Below are 21,045 nucleotides of genomic sequence, written 5' to 3'. Positions count from 1 at the left end.
TAAAAACAGACCTGGATGCCACTACGCTTTAAAACGAGTGCTCATTAATAAAGTCAACAAATGGAGTCCTGTCCAGGGTGCTGCTATTTTCCCTTCAAGCTGCCAAAATTACATAAGATTCATTCCTGTTGTATGCGCTCTCTCAGCTTGAAAATATGTAAACTGTTAAAATGAAAGGAAGTCTTTTTATTTTTTTATTTTTACCAAGACCAGAAAGCCAGAAAGAGCTGGCAGGCTTGGCTTATTTTTTCTGTGATTTGGCAACGATTCTATGAAACTTCAGTCTGACCACGGCGAGAGCAGATCTGGACTTTAATAAAAGCTTTTCTTGCAGCTAAAGATGGAATCTGGCTTCATTATAATGCATACTTACCTGTTTCACGTCAGTTTATACAGTCCGAATCTGAGGTTGCTTAAACCAACAAACCCACACAGTTGTAGAAAATATAAGAAGTAACGTTAGAATCTCAGGAGTCCTCTGACATAAAGGTTTATCAGCCCACTTACTTGTCATGAGAGTCAGGCGTCTTTTTGAGTGGCGGGGGCCGAAACTTGGTCTTCTTTGAGGAAGAGGGAGGATCTCTTTCTGCAGGTGGAGGAGGAGGGGGGTCCAAACCTGAGGGTGGTGGTGGAGGTGGGGAACGAGGTCCAGCCTGGGAACAGAGTGCGAGGTTTTCATCTGTTAAAGGTTGCACTGTTGGTGTGGTTGTTTCTGAGGACATGAGGAGCTTTTTAAACTCTCCTGTGAACGCAGAATTATTTTGGCCAATAACTGTAATAATTGTAATAACTTAAGGTTTAAAGTTCAAGGAATTTTAAACGTAACTCGAATAAAAAAATAAAAAGGTTTGATGTGTGGCCTTATGTGGGCAAGCAGAGGTCTCTGTTGGCTCACACCTCCACTGCAGGATGTCTGTGGTGGAGGACGGGGGGCAGGATGACAGAGGAGAGCTGCTGGAATTAGACTGCATGACGGACACTTGGTGCAATTCAGAGACAAAAGCAGCTGCAACGGTTCTGATTCTCTCTCAGGCTCAAATGTCGAAACATTTTACTTCCTCTAAGTGAATGACTTACGGACACTCCCAATGCACACTGAAGGGTGAGCCAAAATCTCATGGCACATCTGTCTATATGTTGTTTGAAATATCACCAGTCCTCCTTTTAATGTTATAGTGGTAGATGAAGGCAGCATCTGGAGCTGGCATGACCTTTTAGGACGGGGAACTCGGTTCATGGGAGTAAAGTGAAATGTAAAAAATGATCACTTTATCTCGACTACCAATTATCCAACTACAAACCAACTACAAACCTCTGTATATTTTATTTTATTGCTTACTCTATTTAATTTGTAAAATATGTATACACACACACACGTAGAAAAACATATTTAGAACACACATCCAGTGATGCATATACTATTATATATTGTACATATATTTATTAGTCTCAGATTTAGCCATTCTTATATTTTGCTTTTATGTTATTGTATTTTTGCACAACTCTGCTGCTTGTGAAGCTCGCACACAAGAATTTCACTCGCATGTACTGTACCAGTGTACCTGCACATGTGATGTAACAATAAAAGTGATTTGATTTGATTTGACTACCATGATTTGATCTGTGGTTGTTCAAAATTCTCTTAGTTGTATTTCAAAATTGTGATTTGTTGTAAAAACCTCCAAAATCACTTCACACAAGTTCTGAAAAAGAATCTGTATCGTTCACAGATATTTTTTGATTTGATTCTGATTCACTCGGAGAAACATATGGTGAACAGATAAAAACTTCAGATATAAAAAGTATTATTATAGTATGAGTGAAGGCCACATGCGGCTTTGTTCACCTCTTTGCTGCTGTTGCCCGTGCTGAGCTCCTCTCTCTCCGTCTCTCTGCCTCGCTTCTTTTCACAGCTCTCTCGCTCGTCGTCCATCTCACTTTGTTTCTCTCTCTCGTATCCATCCCTCAAATTTTCTTCTTTGATGTGCAAAGTGGTGTCCTCCTCTTTTTTCACTAAAACACAAAATAGATCATTTTTACCAAATTACTTATCCAGGCAAAAAAGTTGCACGTTGCTGTAATTTTCCTTTAGAAGTGGACGTACATAAGTACAAATACATCCACCAGTGTTCTAAATCAGTGGACCGTTACCTGCGATGATGCTGCTTGTACAGGTGCCCATCGAGGAGCTGGTGACACAGCTCGACAACCCCTGAGCGTCACTCTGAGCATCCAGCTGGCTCTCGTGCTTCACCTCCACCTCTGTTCCCATGCCAGGGTGAGGGGTCGCCACCGCTGAACCCTGCAGCCCTACAGCCAGCGGAGAGGGAGGGTTCGCCACGTCCTGAGCTGGAGCCGCCCCTGCAGGCGGCACAGGCGTCACTGAGACCACACCAGTGGGCAGAGCGACGGGTGGTGCAGGGTAGATGGCAGTTAGTACCTGAAGAAGGAAACAGGAAACCAGGCATGTCAGCGGGTGAAATAGACTGAAGTGAACAACAACAGTGTTTGAAAAGACACTCCACCCGACGCTGCCAAAAACAGGTCTGACCCCTCCCTGCACCGGGTCTTTGCTGGCGTCCCGTGAACTCCTGGACATTGGCAACGATACCTTTGGGATCTGTATGTCCAGCTTGTTTTGATGCTTGATCGGGAAGATTTTGTGGACTGTGCCAGAACACGAGGTTTCCCAGCAGACCATCACATTGTAACCAGATGATCTAATTCACTTAACCTGTCAGTGGGCTTAGTGTTGAGGCTGATTACTGTGTGTTTGTTTTGTTTTGCGCTCGGATGACGTTTAACTATTTCATATTCCACTGGCGAGTGAGGAAAACTAGTCTGTAGTGTGTGCTTTAAAAAGGAAAACCAAAACATAGCAGTGACTTCGACTGCAACACAAAGTGGTATATGTAAGCTACAGCCTCGAGTCACAGAAGTACTTTTTTCATTAGCATTTTAATAAAATAAATTAGTAATTACTTAAGTTGGGTTAATATAGTTATTTTTACTTTATTTCTGTGTTGCTTGCCAGATGGCAGCAGGTTGGACAGTTTCTTTTTTTGGTTCACTGATCCCAGTGATGTTGTGATGTTTTGGGTGGGTTTATTCACCCGCTGAGCCTTTTGGTCTTGGGAAATCCACATCTCATACTGGTTCGTGATGTTTCCAGTTAGAATAAGGCCTCTCTTTCTCTAAAATCAACAGCCACGTCCAAATGTGGGATTAATGATTGTGGTGACTTAGACTTTGCCGAGAGAGATGGTGGGAATTCATCTAAAACAGGGGCTACAGTGTGCATCTTGTTCTCTGTGCACCACACTGAGTAATTATTGATTTTCCTCTCTAATATGAATTCTAATTATTGTATTCAATTATGGTGACATGTCTGAGAATGCAGTCATGGATGTAGAGTACAAACAGGAGGGCGTTACCACCCTGAACTCCTTCAGCAGGAGAGACAGTCACTTTGAACTGTCTGGGGTCTGTTTTAGAAGAAGTCTGGTACATGAAGACTGCTTTTGTAATTGTTTTCACATCTTTATCATTACTTTCTCTCACACACCTTTACACTGCAGTGATATTTGATACTGTGCAAATCTCTTTTTACCTGACGACCGGTGGTGCCCGCTGTCTGTCCCGGAGAGCTCTGTGATTGACAGCTTAGAGGCTGAGCTGGGGCGAGTAGCGGAGGCTGACCAACGACTGGCTGAACCAGGGTTTGTGGAGCTGGGGCGATGGCGGTGAAGCCCAGGGTTGCCAGAGAAGACTGGAGATATGCAGGACCAGGGGGTTGTGGACCCTGCTGGTGCGTTGCCGTGGTGACACCTGGACCTGACTGAACATACGTGATCCTGGACGAGAAAAAAGCCATATCAGTATTGACCAGAAAAAATACATAAAATAATAATAAAATGATTAGTGTACGTAAAAGATGGTCGTAGCCAACGGCATCATGGTCCTAATTTGTCAGTTTTGTGTTTTCTAGTTCCTTCTGCGTTATCTGACTTTGACTTCATGTTTGCCAGTGAGTAATCCTATTTTACTCTGAAAGTTAGGTTAGTCATGTGTTTTAATGCAATCTAACTTCCTTTGTTACTTTTCCCTCCTTTCCTGATTGTCTGACTTGCCTTTCTTAACTGCTTTCACCTTTGCTTTGTTACCCAGTCAGCCCTCTGTGTATATTTAATGTGTCTGTTTTTTGTCAGACTGTGTTCATGCCCTCTTATCCTGCCTCTCCCATGCTGTTTTTTAGCCCTGTTATTGTTTTACAAGACAAGCGAGTGGAGAGATAAGTAATTAGATAACGCTAGCAAGCCTGAATAGACAGTTGCATCCATGAACTGTATGGTTGCAATGCACAGACACATATCTGCTAACAGACTAACAACATACTAGAATTGAACTCACCAAAGCTAACTCACACAGTCTGTTAGTATAATTAATTGCACAGCAAACCATGTGATGTGTTGCATAAATGCATTAAAATTCTCTCCAGAAGGCTCTAAAATTGGATCAGTTAGCTGCTTGCTGTCTCATTAGTTGTATCGTTAGTTTTGTAGTTACATAACTTAACACTAACAGTACTTAAAACGTATGACAAAATTCATCCCCTGTATAGTCTGTATGAAGAAAATATTTATTTGCAGCTGGATCAAATAAATATTGGGTTTGTTTTAATAAATATGGTTTAAATGTTGGGTGTAAATTTGTTTACTGTCTATAAGATACTCAGTCATGATTCCAGCTTTAAAGAAACTTTCAGAAACTTCTCCGTATGTAGCAGTTGTCTTTTGCAAAGTATAAGGCTTTTTATAGTTGGTGTCATAGTTCACATGGCTGCAAGGGATAATGGAGAATTAAATCGTGCTCAAAGTGTTGGACTTTCTTTATCTGCATTTGCTGCACATTAAGCGATGGCATGACCCAGCTAAAATCAATATCTGACAGCATCTTTTAAAGTTGTTGAACTCCAGTGTCTCTGAGTCCTTTCTGACCAGCTCGCTCATTAGTCCAGTAAAGTTTAGTCAGGGCACGTTTTGCTTGTCTTTCAGGTGTTAGGCCTGTGTTACTGACCTGGTGGGTGGAGAGGTCAGGAGAACGGTCTGTGGGGGCGCAGCACCGGGAGTCATCACCGTTGCCATGGAAACAGGATAGGGGCTCCCAGGATGTACTGTTGCTGCACCGCTAGGGTGGACGTTGGTCTGCACAACAGGCATGGAAGCGATCTGGATGATCTGGAGTGGGGGAATCAGAAAAACACCATTCATTCCTCACCAGGTTTCAGTTTTTTAGAGAACAGGTTTCACATTTTATCATCTCTCTGTCATGTATCCAGTAGTTAAAAGCTATAAACATACAATGTATTTTCATGGTTGTGAGAAATCAAAAGAATTAAAGCCAGGTTTCTGAGCCTACAGCCTATAATAACATCTCAAGCAGACCTTTGAGCTCGAAAAACAAAGAAAGCAATGCCGTAATTCGCCCTCAGTTCGGGTCACGGTGTGAAAGCACAATTACTGAACTTTTCTGTTCTTGTGAGAAAGTTTAATTCCTTCCTAAAAATTAGAAACAAAGCTGGACAGCCCCTCACTAATGTTAACGACCATCATCTAATTAAAAAGCTTATAGAGATCTGTCAAAAGAGTCGATATCTTTATATGGTCATCATAGAGATAAAATAGCTTCTTTCAGACGGTGCATGAACTGACTCAGTATAAGATAAGAGTTCTTGTCTTGTAAATAAAGTCCAAGAAAGAAACATGGAGGTCCCCTGATTAATGATACAAATCAGGTGTCCTTGAGCACTGAAAGAGATATTATAAAAAGGAGACATGGCATTCAAATAATTCTGATTTGAAAAATACCCTATGTGAGAAGTCTGCAACACAAAGAGGGCTGAAGTAAGAGGTAGAAGTTTCACCTTCAGAGGAAAGAAAGCTTTTAAAACCTCATTTTGTAGCAAATTTAACACTCTGACTTCAGATTTGACTGATGATTCTACACGTGGAGTTTTTATGAGCTTTTAATTTAAATAACGCTCAACACAACTTCACAAATAAGAGTAAAAGGCTGCTTGTAATGTGTGAATCTAATTTTTCTACTCAGAGAGATAATTCTGCTCCAAATCAGATGAGTAAAACACGCGTAAACGTCCTCGTGTCATCTGCTTTGTTGTCGCCTCACTCGGGTTTTAACGTCGCTGCTGCTCCGAGCCACCGGGCTGGCAGGTATTTATCTCTGACACCGTGTTCTTACCTTGTTTCCTGTCGCAGGGCCGTTCTGCACGGGAAGAGGCGGAGCCACCAGGGAAATGGAAGGATGAGGAGGAGTAGACCCGGTTCTCACTGTTGCCATGGGAACCAACATCTTGCTCTGCAAGACTGGCGACTGGGTTTGGACTGATTAGTGAGAAGCAGGGAGAGAGAGAGATAGAATTAAATCACTCAGCGTGAGGAACAGATGAATCGAGTCAAAAGAGGGGAGGTGAAGACATCAGAGGAGCGGCGGTGGGTGGAGACACGCTGAGACGGAGGGAACATTTCAGCTACAGATGCTAGTGAAATTCCTTGCTGATAACAAGGTGGAATGACGTCCTGTTGCTTCTTATGAACAGAGAGTGATTAGGACGTGGGCGGGCGGCGGGCACTCATAACTCATGTCAATCATGTATCTCCCGTTTATGTAAGCCAATCAAATCGACTGTAGTGAAGGGAAGAGCAGCAGAAAGAAAAATCAAAGAAAGACATTTTTACTTTTTTTGCCATTTTTTTTTTCTCTCTCAGCCAATCGTTGCTCTCTGTCTCACCTCTAGTCCCGGGGCTGACTCTGATTCCCGCCCCCGAGTGCACGCCATTGGCCAGGGCGGCATTTGCGGGCAGGGAGAGGATTTGCTGGTGAGTGAGTTGAGGGGAGGAGGGGCTCTCGGTGGGCAGGATGTACTGCGCCTGTCCCGGGGTCGTGGGGCAGGCGGGAGGTGTGAGAGAGGAGGTGGTGGCAGCAGTGGGGTGGAGCTGGAGGACAGGTAGGGGGCTTTGGATGTGTAGGGAGAGGAGCTCCACTGCTTGAGCGGGTCCCAGACCTAGGCTAGTGAGCAGGCTGCTGCCTCCTACAGGGGTTACACTGACTGGACCAGGGGAGGAGGACGACAGGTACCCACCCCCTGCTGTGATCGGCAGCTGCTGAGCACCTCCACCCCCAATCAGGAGAGTGGCCTTCTTGTCCTGTGGCAGGGTGCTGAGGGTGATGGCTCCTTCCACCGGCTTGCTGGCGATGGGGATGGGCGTGCTGGCGATGGGGCGCACAACGTTAGTCACCATCGTGGGGGCCATGCGGACGCCGACCGGGGTCAAACTCTGCTGGGCCAGCGGTGGAGGAGGCTGGGTGATGGAGAGAGAGGAGACACCCTGCCCACCTCCTCCATTTCCTTCTCCTTCACCCGCTGCCGCTTGCTCTGTCTTTAGGGCTCCCTCGCTCTCATCCTCTCCTCCATCTGCGCCTCGCTTTCTCTTCTTCTCTGACCCGTCTTCAGGACCTCCTCCGTTACCGCCACCGTTCCCTTTAGCCGAGGAGGAGTCGGAGTGAATGATGGAGGGAGAGGAGGAGGGGAGAGAGGAGCGAGCCACAGGCTGGAAGCCATGCTGGAGGGAAGAGAGAAGCACAGAGATCAAAGGGGGAAAGTTAATATGTGAAGTTCTTCTCAACTTACAGTAACTTTGAAAAGTCTGTGGGTTTTTAATGCTCGATGGGAATAAAGAAATGCAGAAAAAGGCTTAAAATAAAGCACCAACAATATGATGCTAATTTAACGCTGATGACTCAGAATCACTTTCGATCAAACAGGAAGAGCTTTGTGCTAAATTTCAAACTTTACAGACTCCAAGAACAAGTCAAATAAGACAAACACATGTTGGATGAAGATCTCTGTAAACCCTGCACGTACCTGTCCATCTGGTTCATCCTCATCGCTGTCTGTCACCCTCTCTTTACACTTCAGGTCGATGGAGCCTTCAGGACATGAATCTTCTGAGGGCGAAATATCACACAACCCCTTTTATTATTAGAATAATTATTCTTTATTCACCTACAAAACATTTTAACCATATCAATTTCATTGATCTCTTTCTTATTTACTCTCTTCAAAAAATATCGGCACAAGTGCACAAAACACACACAGCATACTTCAAACCTTTCATGGGTTTAGAGTTTGTTTGGATGTTTGCGAGTGGTGGACACATTGAGAAGTCTCATGTGTCAGAACACTTTAAGGCTTTTTCATGAATTTTTGGCTGAAATGTCTTTACTACAGTTTATAACAGTTAAAAATAGAACAGAGGCTCTGAGGATTTCTGATTTCTTTATTCCTGTTTTATTTCACATACACCTGCTGAATCCACACACGCAGGAACGATTCACTACTCTGCCTTCTTTTGGGTCTTTTGTTAATTGTGCTTATGTCACGTATTCACCTCAGTTATGAATGAATTCTTTCTATTCTAAGTCAGGTCTTTTTTCCTTTTCCTTTCCTTGATGTTCCCTGTTTCGATTTAACTGATACTCTTTCTTCTATTTCAAAGTGTGTCATATTTCCTTGTCTTTGTCTCCTGTTTTGTCCATCTGTCAATCTCCTTCTTTCTTCTTATTTCCTGTTTTATTTTGGTGACGACGTTCTCTTTGCCTATTGTTCCTTTATGATTGCTGCCCCACCCTCATTAGTTTCATCTGTATTCAGTTGTGTCCACTCAGTCCTGTGTATATATCCACTGTATTCTTGTCTCTCCACTCTCAGCTTTCAGTTTTTCTCAGTATAATCCATACACTGTAAAAAAGATGGCGCTAACGTCACTTCAGAAGTGACGCTTCAACCCTGCATTCTTTCTAATGACCAGCAGGGGGTGACACCTCTGGTTCCAGTTATATAGAAGTCCATGTGAAAACGGCCTTTGCTGTAAACACTTTCGTTCCCACACTCGTCACGCCAAAACGGTGGGATTTCACCAACCAGTGGGTGACATCATGGTGGCTACATCCATTTTTTAATGCTATTTATGGTTTTTCCTCCTATGTGTCTGCTTTAGATTTCTGCTTTTATTGTGAAATACTTGACCTAACTGGACTCTTCTAAGTATTTATCAGCCATTTAAACCTTGCCTTTTGTTTATTAATCTTGCCTCAGTTTCCTGCATTTGCATGCTCTCTCCTGCAGATCCTTAATACCATGTGTTTGTGTGCGTGACAGGGATATTTACTTGTGCCACAAAAGATCTAGTAGCTGCGTGAGCTCACAGAGGAAGATTAATGACGAAGAAAGAGACCTGCCCTGTCAGAGGCATTGTTATACTTATGAGTCACGTCATTATTATTATTTTTTTTAACAACAAAAGTCTTCAGCTTCCTACTGGGCGTAGTGAAACACACATGTTTATAATAGTGAAAAGGAAGTATCCTGTAGGTTGACTGGAAAATCTACACCTATGACTATGAATTGATTTCTTCTGTAGATCAAATGAGACAAAGGTTGTTAAGGCTGCCTGCAGACTTTCACAGCTACACTGGGAATTATGTGCTGTTGTGGTCGTGATATTTTAAGACTAGCAATTAGCAGCTGAAGTGTTAGGGCTGCATGACAGAGACACTTTTTTTTCAAGCATTAGGTATTTGCTGACAGAGTCACACTGAGTAAGAAAACAGAAGTTTACTGGCCATCATGGGAACTGAAACTATTACTCTCTGGTTATGAAACTGTAACCTCACTAAAATCACTGTGCAGATAATCTCACTCACCCATGACATCATCGTCTCCCTCTTCCTCACAGATGACCATGCGTTCCTCATCGCTAGTCACGTCCTCGCTGGCCCCACCCTGGTACAGCGACTGCGGCAGTGGACGGCCGCGAAACAAACTTGTGCCGTCCTCCTGAAAGTGGAGAAAGAAAGACGGCACATGAAGTGATCTCTCTAAAATATATCACCGACACTGAATGACACCAGCCAACATTTATGTCCAAAATATGGGAGATTTTATTTTTTTAGGAAGACAAAAGTATTTTTATAGTGATTGTGACACAGAGTGCCACTAAAGTTACTGAATGTTTAAATAAAGTTTGCCCCGAAAAATGTAAAATAAATCATTTTTAAGCGACGTCCTGCAGTATAACCAGTGATCTGGAACTACTTTTTTGGTCCCTGCACATTCTTCTCACGGCACAGAGATATCACTATTTGTCCTAATTTGGTTGCAACTAGTTGTGTAATTTAATATGAGTGGGGAGGGGTATCTTTGGTGGTTTTACAATATTTCATGTATGAGTAATTGATTTGTAAACCTCAAGTTGTGACTGTTCAATTCAGTTTTATTTCTATAGCATTAATTCACAACAGCAGAGGTGTCTCTCTCCTGAATCCAAACTGCGAGCTGAGAGGCCTGATAGCTGAAGGCTCTGCCTCCCATTCTACTTTTAGAAACTCGAGGAACCGCAATTAAGCCAGCAGTCTGAGAACAAAGTGCTCGGTTGGGATAATATCATACTATGAGGCTTCTCAATCTACAGCAAGACCTGATCATTTAGGACTTTGTATGTGAGAAAAAGGATTTTAAGTCAGTTCTGGATTCAACAGGGAGCTAAAGAAGAGAAGTCAGTACGGGAGAAATATGATCTCTTTCCAGTGCTCTCGCTGCGGCAACTGAGCCTCGCTCAAGCTTTTCAAGGAGCTTTTAGAACAACCTAATGATAGTAAGAAATCACAACAGCCCAGCCTCGAAGTAACAAATGCAAGAGCTCATTTTTCACATCCGTCCGAGATAGGATGTTTCTAATTTTAGAGATTTTGCACAGATGAAAGAAAGCAGACCTAGACATTAGTTTAATGTGTGCACATATCCTGGTCTAGGTTCCTCTTTCCAACTTCACTGAAGTCAGCAACTCGCACACAATAAATTATTATTTATTTTGCTGTGTTTTAAAGTCACCTTTCTGATGCATGTTGCTGTGAAACAGACACCTGTTAATGCATGTTGTGGGTTACAGGTGGATTAAAATCTCATTAAAATTACATGTGGTATGTGAATTCTGTATGTAGACAGCATTTCGCAAACAATCTGGCAGACGAGGTAACCTTGGTAACAGATGCATGTATTCCAATTATTTACAATAAAGTCTGAGGCTCACACAAATTCCCAGGAGTTTCCCCGAGAGATGGAGGAAAACAGGATTGTCTTAAAATATGGGAGAAACCCGTGAAAAAAAGTGTTAGTGTTGGAAGATGTGCTGTTTATAAACTAAAGAAATCAGACAGAAGTAATGCAGCTATTATTAAAGCATGCATACATTCTTTCCGCCCGTGGCATCAGATGAACGCCTTCAGACAAAAGCGCTCGCATGTAGGCCTACTCCTCTGTGATTAGGAGCGAAGCAGCAAACACCAGTCTCATACCTTCAAAGGCACAAAAAAAGTAGAAAGCGAAACCTTTGAAGTTGGAGGCTGCTCTCCCCCAGAGCTTCCACTGGGTTTTCAGCAGCAACAACTCGAGCCCTCACACAAAGCACCGAGCGAGTCCATTTGAACTGCCTTTGAACAGCGTTCGGCCAAAACGCTCTGCGGTCTGAGGGACACACGTCTGCGGTGTGCGTGTAGAAGCACACACAAACACTGCAACCGCTGAGTTCATGTGGGTTTTTTAAGTTACTTTACTCTGTTGCTTCTTCATTTCACTCTGGGATGCATTTTGCTCTAAGAAACTTGTTAAATACACTCAACTTGACACATTAAATAGATTTACGTGGGTGTTTTTCTGAGAAATTACACTGTTTGGTAAGTAACCAGTTGGTGGTATCCAGTGATCTGAAACAGCTTTCTTCACAGTCTTAAATCTCCTGAGTCTGTTTGCTGCCTGGCAGCTACAGATTAACAACCTCGCACCTTCTCCAGGTCTCTCTCCCACTCCCTCTGCTCCAGGGTGTGCACTGCACTCTGGGAAAAGGCTCGGGGACGGTGAGACGGCCCCCCAAACATCCCTCCTCGACGCTCCGATGCCCCCGGCCATCCCGAGCCTCCCCCTTTCCCTTCCAGCACCTGGGACTCTGAGTGGGCATCTGGGGAAGAGAGAAGAGCAGACTCAGAACAAAGATCAAATATCACATTGAATCATCAAGGAGCGGATCAATAAAGCTTCAAATCAATACGTTTATACTCAGAAACGCTCCTTTATATTCTGACAGTCGAGGGGTTTAGTTATTGTTGTCCATACTGAACAAAAGCCTGACACTTGATACAAATGTGTGTAACGCTTTGTGCATTTTATAATAAAATACAAGCAAATCACTTTAATATTGAAGACGAGGCTCCTCCATTATAGAAAATAATCCTAATCACAATTATTTGTGATAATTTAATACTGATATTCAGCCTTCCCTTGGCTCATCTAGAGAAACATTGTGAGTTTTATTTCCTCTAGATGGAGCTTTTTAAACAACAGCTCTCTTTGACTCGTCTTTCCTGAAAACAGAGTGAGTTTGAGCTTTTAGGGAGGGGCAAAAGAGCACAGGTGTAACCTAAAGTGGTGTGTTTATGTCACACCAAGACAAAAAAGGTGAGAGTAAGAGTGCTGATGGTCCCTGATCTGAACTTGCCAGCTGACTGGGGTCATTTTATAATCTGTTCATGCTGCTTTGCATTTTGATGTGGTGATTTATTTTGTGGGGTATGAAAATGTAAAATCACCTGAGTAAGAAATGGATTTGTACAGTTCACCAGTATGTTTTTTGACTTGCTTGGAAAATTTTTTAAATTTCGTAATATTACTATATTACAGCTAGCAAACTCAATAAGTTTTATACATATAAATTATGTGAAGATCTAAAAAAAGCAATGCTTCATAGCAACAGTTGGTATTAAAATTCACTGCAGAACTTATAAAGGTTTGAAGCGATTCACAGATGTTTTTTTCCCTTTAGCTTAAAAATGCAGATTAGAGGTGATCATCGCACACCTATGCTCTCTGACATGCTCCTCTCCCGTGGCTCCTTTGGGGTACCCCGGCCCTCTGACAGAGACTTTCTGCGGTCCTTGTTACACCACTTCCAGTCTGGGTGGGCTCTGAAGTGGGCCTCTTTCACCTGGAGGAGGAGGATGAGGAGGAGTATGAGGAGGAGGAGAAAAGGTCTTCAACTTTATGTTGAAGCAGTTTCAGTTTCTGAATACCAGCTGTGCAGATTTCACATCCAATAATTACAGAGAAGCCACTTGAAACTGGATGTTTACAGCGGCTAATGTGTTAGACTCAATTCAAAACATTTAACCAATTCATTACAAGAAAAAGCACAGAAGTAATAAAATAGGAGGAAAGAAGAAGAATTTGAGGGTGTTTGTTTACCTGAAAGGCCAGATCATGGTACTGCTGCTTTTCATTGGGCCCTAAAGCGTACCACCACTCGCCCAGGATCTTGCTGACTGTGCGGTTGTCCTGGTTGGGATGTCGCTGGTGCACCAGGGCCCGATGGCGTTTACTGAAGATCATGAAGGCATTCATGGGACGGCGGATGTGGTCCTTTTCCCTCTGGTTAAAGTTTGGCAGAGGACACGAGTGTTTATCGTAGTGACATTTAACAAGCAATCACCATCTGGTGTTCCACTTCTATTTTTTACATCTTGTCTGCTGGTTGACTGGGTGAACTCCGGACTGACCTTTCTGTCTCCGTCCTTAGGCAGTGCACTGAGGGACTGTGTGCGTCTCTTAATGGTTCCAGTGGAAGGCGATGGATCGTTGGCCAAACCCGGGGAAAACCTGCATCCACACAAAAAGAAAAGTGAAACTGAGACTCTGACTGAGACGGGAATTCAAGGGAGATTCCTGAGTCTGAGGCTCTATCCTCTGTCCGGACGTTTTTACCACAGTTTCCCAAAAAATAATATCCATCCACGAATGATTGCATTGACAGGAAGCAGAGTGACACAGAAAATATTACAGGAGAAGAACTCAAAAGAAAGACCAGAGATTCCTTTGTGAGGACCACCTTCGACATTCCCATTTTTCCCTACAATAACTTTAGATAGAAGATGATCCTGGTATCATAAATGTAAAAGGGAGACCTTTCATGAACAGCCTTCTACCCCACAGGAACATTTAGCAGTTCAGTTTTGCAGTTTTGCTTATGATACTGATCCTCAAAGTTGGCAAAAGTTATTCTAACAAAATGTGATTTTGGCTATAAATTGTGACACTTGAAATAGGGCTGGGCGATATTACCCAAAATTCATATCTCGATATTTTTTACCTGGACGGCGATATAAGATATATATCTCGATATTTTTTAAGCCATTTTAAGCCATAAAGTAAGAACAAAAAGAGAGTTCTTAGTCAAAGCTGTGTCCCGGATGTCACACAGGCACTTTTATTAACATAGAGCATAGATGTACATAAAATTTACTCAAAAATAAATTATGAGCATTTATTAAATAATAATGTTGCATAAATAAAAGAAAACAATGTTGTTTTTGTGCATAACAAAAAGCTCACAATTGTGCAGTCAAAATGTAAACTAAAAGACGCTGAGCATAATAACAAAGACAGATTTCACAGCTGCTCTGTTCCCAACTTCTACTGTGTGACTGACAGCATTGAGTTTGAAATCCTCTTCGTAACCACGTCTCTTAACAGGTGCCATTTATGGTCCTTATACACAGTAGGGTAATATTACGTTGAAGCACAGTACGTATCACTCCGCGAGGCTCCTCGGTCGCCGTAATGCTCTGACAATCCATCAAGCGGTGCAGCACCGTAGCTTACCAAAGTCGTACTAAAACATTTTTTGACAGATTGCTGAGCGCTGTGTACCACATAAAATCGGTTCGCGGTCATCAAGCACAACCAGAATTCATACATAAGGCGCGCTGTCAACTTTTGAGAAAATGAAAGGATTTTAGGCTGTGCAGCGCCTCTGGGCTGCATGGCGTTAGCTAGCTAACCACGCTAACGAGCTAACCACGCTAACGACCTAACCACGCTAACACGTTGACGGCGTCCAGCCCCACGCACGGGGCGATGCGCAGTAACTCGTTAACGGAGATTTGCCGTGTCCATCTTGTCGCTTCCTGCAGGTGAAGCGATGGGGGAGGAGGGGGATTTGTGTTCAGTGAAGGAGGGGCGAGGCCGAGTAATGTTGCGTAAAGACAAAAGTGAACAAAAGAGAGGCAAACTTGCGGCTCCACAAGTATAGTTATAACGTAACATAGACTATATCGATATAAAGGATATTGTCACATCTTATATCTCGTATAAAAATATATCGATATTTTTTAAAAACTCGATATATCGCCCAGCTCTAACTTGAAATATATTCGTCATTACAAAGCGAATATAGCAACACATTAGAGTCCTACTGGGATGAGTATTCATCATCAAGCGATGACACAAAAATGTAAAATGAATACAGACGTGAGAAGACTTACATCGCCAGGCATATGTGAGCCTGGCTTTAATGTTTATTTTCTGAGAGCGATAAGCCGCAGTCAGGGAGCGAATCTGTCTCCAGTCTAACTATAACACAATCCCAGAGTATGGAAACAAAAACTAGGTCAGCACTGATATCACAAGTCTGTGTTTTAGGGTTTTCTGGAGTGACATTTACACCTTTTAAATATAAAAGCATACTAGTGTGGTTACATACTCCAAGTGACTCTCAGGTAAGCAATGCAGCAGAAGGGTCTCTGATGCAGTAGTGCCTGCTTATTCAGATATCTCACTCCTCCACCTCATATGTTTTAAATTTGTTTCACAAATTTGCTGCAGGAAGGGAAGGTTCAGCTCACTGTGGCGTTTCATATGAAGTAACCACTTAACCAGTATGAGATGTCGTGCTGCAGAAACCACAAAAAATGTTTCCTTTTTAGTGGTTACCTGCAGTTTTTTATGCAATCACGAAATAATGGAGCAGTTCTTTCCATTTGTGTTGCTTTTTCCACTTCGTGTATCTTTCATCTGCTGTAAATTTAGTTGGCACGACGTTTCTCACCTCTTCGAGACTCGGTGGTAATTTCGAATTATCAAAACAAGGCTGGGTTTTTTAAAAAAATCCCCTTTGCTACTCACAAAAAAAGCAAACAAAAGATATAAATAATGAATAAATAATTAAGTCATAGAAATAAAGGTTGGCGGTGGAATGTGGTGGATGAGTCGTCTCAGACTGATGAAACAAACGGCTTCAAAGTCTTGTGGTTCAGCAGCAAACACTTTTGTATCCCTTGCCACAGGGCAGCAGGGTGATCAGACTGTGATATTGTCTTTTAGTAGCGTTTCAGCTCTGTGCAGACACCTCAAAGCGACCTTCGCTATCATTAAGCCTGCTAACTACTGAGAATGTATTCAATGAATTCCACTGAAACGGCTTTTTCTGCTACGAAACTGCATTCCCCTCGAGACACTGAACTGGTTCTGGGAAAAGGCAACCAAACATACATAAACCTGGAATTAGTTTGACCTGCTGCTGTAAACAGCAGTTAAAATAAATGGTAAATGCAGTGATGTGCTTTACTTTTTTAATATTATTTCAACATTACTGTTTATATTAGGCTGCTTTGAGTCTCTAACAGAAAAATCATGCTGGGCTAAAACATGATTTTGGCTTTAGATTTGGTTACAGTTTTTAACAGAGCTTAAATGTGTTTTTCAGTCACACATGGCAGATATGGGACCAAATCACTACCCACCTCTATGTACTCTGAGGGTCTGAAACTCAGAACATTTTCATAATATGAAGTTCAAATTTTGTAATTATTAAATAACTCACATTAACTAAAATTATAAATAAATAAAATTATGAGGGTATCAGGTGGGATCAGGTTTGTTTAACCTTACATGGAATAATCATCCATGAGTATAAGGTGATCGTGATTGCAGAAAACAGAGATTGTTGTTGTGAATACAATACTGGAAGTATTAACCATCCCCAAAGGAAGAAACATCCAAAAATAAACTCTTTCACAAGCTATAAAAATTGGTTTGAATGCATTTTTTTTAATTCCAAGTATTGCTGAATCAAACTGTTTGCTCGCTGTTTTGAGCTGTGATGTCAGAGGAAAACAAGCATCAGATAATAAAAAGAAAAAAGAAATCTGATAGCATGCACAAATGCTTAACTAATCTGTGAATTTAGATAGTCGTTAGACTGAGTGTTGATTCTATCTAGTTTTTGTTTCTTTGTATTAGTATTTTAGTTGCTCACGAAAGTGAAAAAGACTGTATTGGATCAGCAGAAACTGCATGGGTATCGGTACAGGGATGAGAAAGTGTTAATAAGCCATATGCATTCAGTGCTTGACACGATTTTTTATAGACCACCAAGAAAACAGAAATATTTTTAAAAATCTGTCAAAGCTTTGTGTAAAACTAAAAATTATATCGGTATTGATTAGGAAAAAAAAACAAACAGAAAAAACTAACAGAAACAAACAGAAGTTTCAGAAAAAAGTCAGACATTAATCAAGTGTGACATTTAACTTCTAAAACAAACTTTTTCTGTTCATAAATGCGTGTAAATAACTGTAATTCGGCATGTGAATCAAAAAATAATCATGGACATTACTATATTTTGAGTTTTTCGTCAAGTAGTACATTTGAAAATGTATATTTTAGTATTAAAAATACAATTTTGATTAAAGAGATTGTACATACTGGTGGAACAACCACTACAGAAACATAAAAAAATTCATTTTTTTTATTGTGCGGTGGTCTAATGAATTTATTAAGAACTGTACAGGTGTTGATAAGAGTTCACTGTACTCAAGTACAGAAACCTGACTAAACTGTACAATATTAGATTATTTTTATGAACACAACAATAGAAAAACATGATTTTACAGCTGTTGCTGCAGCTGATGACAGTTTTTTGTTATGTATGAATGAGCAGTTTCATAATGACAAGTAAACGAAACGCTAACCTTATCTTCAAAAGACATGACTGGTCATTTTATGAGAAAAAACAAAAGACGGATTTAGTGTTGAATAATTGGAAAATTTAACTTTTAATTATGATATTAAACTTGACGTAGGGGGAAAAGTAATGAAACTTCCAGGAATGTAGAAATACTAAGAATTAAAATGTGAACATACCAGTTATCAGTATTAGAAAAGATAATCCGAGGGCGTCAGCAGAAGGATAATAGTTTAGTGTTGACTCTCAGACTTTTTCCTGAGAGCGACAGGAAACACAGGAAATCTTGTTGCTACACTTGGTGTCAGATAAAAGGAAATAATAATAAAAAAATCTGTTTAGAAGAAAAGCTTTTGTGAGCAGGCAGACAGAAAGTCTGTTAGACAGTGAACTCGGTGTCAAGCTGTGACTACATGAATATGGTGGTTTTTTTCTTCTCCTTTTCTTTTCTACTCAACATTTTTGGCAAATATGGCAAACACAAGAAAAAGAAAGAATAAATAAACAAAAGCAGACGAAGGCACAAGAGTAATATTTACAGTGTCCATGGAGATAATGATTAAGCTATGGGAAACAAGGAAAAAAAAAAACACAATAATGAGTCAGAGAGTTAGGATGGGGTAAAAAGATATTATCGGAAAAACAAGCTTAAGAAATGTCTGCCAAGACATTACACAGAAAACCCCTCAAAACAGTCATTAACAAAGCCAAGTTTATAGCACATTTTAAACAACACAGCACCATCGTATGGAAAATAATAATTAAGATTTTTACTTTATTAACTGATTAGAATATCAGGGTTGAGCCTTTGGGGAAGGTTACACACATAAGCATGATTGATCCAAACAAAGAGACTTGTGTTCCTGTTACTTTTGAAGATCTGATGAAGAAAAACACATTTTAAGCTCCGATAACACAGTTAAAAACCTCTTTGATGGTGTTGCTGAATTATATTAAATGCCAAAGCCCCCCAAAACAGGAATGTTATATATAACTGACACCATGGCATTATGAAATCTTATTTGGTTTAGTACTGTCTCTGTTTCTGATGCTGAAGAACATAAAGTTAGTTTTGACTCAGAGACATGGTACTCTGAGACTCTCAATCAGGCAGTTTGGAACAATGGTTGTCCTCACAGAGCCGATCGATGGCTGATTCAGGAAACACGTGGGCTACTCATATTCATGACAGTAACTCGATATTATAGTGCAGGTGTAGGTATCTTCGCTGTATCTTCAGTGTTTGTGGCCCATAACGTGGATTAGTGCGGAATTATTCAGGTTTTCTGCTGAGACTTGGACTAAGCTGCTAATGAAGGAGTAACTATATGGACAACAAGTAATGTAAAACATCTCTTAATGTTTGAATTCAGGTGTTTTCATTGCCGCAGGTGTATAAAATCACAAACACAAAGCCATGAGGTCTGCCTTTACGAACATCTGTGAAAGTATGGGTCACACTGCAGAGTTTGAGCGTGGTGCTGTAAAAAGATGCGTTGTGAGATTTCCTCTCTCCACTCTCAAATGAAGGTAGTATTACTGCAGGAACCACAGCAACTGAGCCACAAAGTGACAAACCACGCAGAGCTACAGAGCGCCGAGTGTTGAGGCGCAAAGGGTGTTAAAGTCACCGGCGTTCTGCTGACTCGACAGTCTGCAGAGTTTCAAAACTCCTCTGGTATTAACATCAGCATGAAAACTGTGCACTGGGAGCTTCACAGCATGGAAACCATGTTGTGAAGGCTGAGCAGCTCCTACAGGTGAAATGTATAAGTGTCCCGGTACTTTTGTCCATACAGTGTACAAAGTCTTCAAAATTAGATACTCGCTCTTAACCCTCAAGTAGCCAAATATACAATTCATGACCCCAGACCAGTGTTGGGAAGGTTACTTTTAAATGGTAAAAATGGTAAATGGCCTGTATTTGTATAGCGCTTTACTCAGTCCCTAAGGACCCCAAAGCGCTTTACACTACATTCAGTCATTCACACATTCACACACGGGCAATGGCAAGCTACATTGTAGCCACAGCTGCCCTGGGGCGCACTGACAGAGGCGAGGCTGCCGGACACTGGCGCCACCGGGCCCTCTGACCACCACCAGTAGGCAAACATGGGGTTAGTATCTTGCCCAAGGATATTTGGCATGCATTTTAAAATGTATTCCACTTCAGATCACAGAATACATGCCCCAAATGTATTTTGTAACGTATTCCGTTACATTACTCAATGAGAGTAACGTATTCTGAATACTTTGGATTACTTAATATATTAGCATGCTTTTTACAGCTACATAAATGTACTATTGCTGTGTGAATTATTACTATTACTGAAGGTTACTCGCCATACCAATACCAACTAGATTTTTAAATCTTAATATAAATGAGTAACAGTAGGTGGACATTATGTAAGGCTGCACTTTTTGCAGCGATCTCGTATAGTAAACTATTCCGTGCGTATATAAAACAGGTCCGCGGCTCCGAACCGTAGTAAAGGGATCTCTGGCTAATACGCTGGGTTCTGTGTCAGGCTAGCTTTACTTTGTTGTCTGGGTCAACTTTGCTAGCGAGAGACAGAGAGAGGCGTTGAAAGGCTGCTCCAACAGAACTTATTGTTTCGGGGAAAACACGAACACAGTGTACAGTCGAGTCTGACTACACTAAATGTAGCCCATGAGGCTATGCCTGTAACACTCTGCCTATTGCCTTCATATTAAATAATTTTTTGAACAATAACTTTTAAAAATATTTCGTCACGTCATTATGCAGGCCGCAAGTAGAGGTGACATAGGCCGCGAGATTGAGACACAGGCATTAGAGCCTCTTCATGCGTGTTTTGTTTGGGGTTTCCACCGGCGTGCAATTACCAAAGATAGAGAGGGCATAGCATAACATATGTACTCCGTTACTCCCCAACACTGCCACAGACACATATGTAAATATGCTGATGTGGTAGTTTTGACTGTAAAAAAGTTTCCCGACATAAATTTATGTGAGGAAATATTTTCACCTTTACTCCAACTGTTCATCGTTTTTAATGAGAATTGGTCCATTGGTGTGGGAAGGACAACGGTAATATATATGTGCTTTTTGACATCACAGCTACTGATTTGATTGGAA

General features: G+C 41.5%; 1 protein-coding gene across 6 annotated transcripts in view; it reads right to left on the bottom strand.

The window, feature by feature from the left end:
• Positions 1-21,045, bottom strand: part of cica (capicua transcriptional repressor a) — a 55,629-nt gene that overhangs the window by 4,732 nt on the left and 29,852 nt on the right. For 4 of the 6 annotated variants that reach the window (XM_085148440.1, XM_085148444.1, XM_085148441.1 and 1 more), the window contains exons 6-18: positions 13,684-13,783; positions 13,373-13,555; positions 12,989-13,115; positions 11,920-12,092; positions 9,784-9,916; positions 7,943-8,025; positions 6,809-7,640; positions 6,259-6,401; positions 5,077-5,237; positions 3,611-3,854; positions 2,152-2,440; positions 1,847-2,013; positions 508-653 (exon numbers count right to left, since the gene is read on the bottom strand). In XM_085148440.1, the coding sequence (XP_085004566.1) occupies positions 508-653; positions 1,847-2,013; positions 2,152-2,440; positions 3,611-3,854; positions 5,077-5,237; positions 6,259-6,401; positions 6,809-7,640; positions 7,943-8,025; positions 9,784-9,916; positions 11,920-12,092; positions 12,989-13,115; positions 13,373-13,555; positions 13,684-13,783 (2,781 nt within the window). The remainder of the gene's footprint in view (positions 1-507; positions 654-1,846; positions 2,014-2,151; positions 2,441-3,610; positions 3,855-5,076; positions 5,238-6,258; positions 6,402-6,808; positions 7,641-7,942; positions 8,026-9,783; positions 9,917-11,919; positions 12,093-12,988; positions 13,116-13,372; positions 13,556-13,683; positions 13,784-21,045) is intronic. The other 2 variants (XM_085148443.1, XM_085148445.1) reach the window with 2 other exon arrangements.

This window comes from Neolamprologus multifasciatus, chromosome 22 (genome assembly GCF_963576455.1).
Source record: "Neolamprologus multifasciatus chromosome 22, fNeoMul1.2, whole genome shotgun sequence".
Classification (NCBI taxonomy): Eukaryota; Metazoa; Chordata; class Actinopteri; order Cichliformes; family Cichlidae; genus Neolamprologus; species Neolamprologus multifasciatus.
This window is presented reverse-complemented; position numbering and strand designations above follow the sequence as displayed.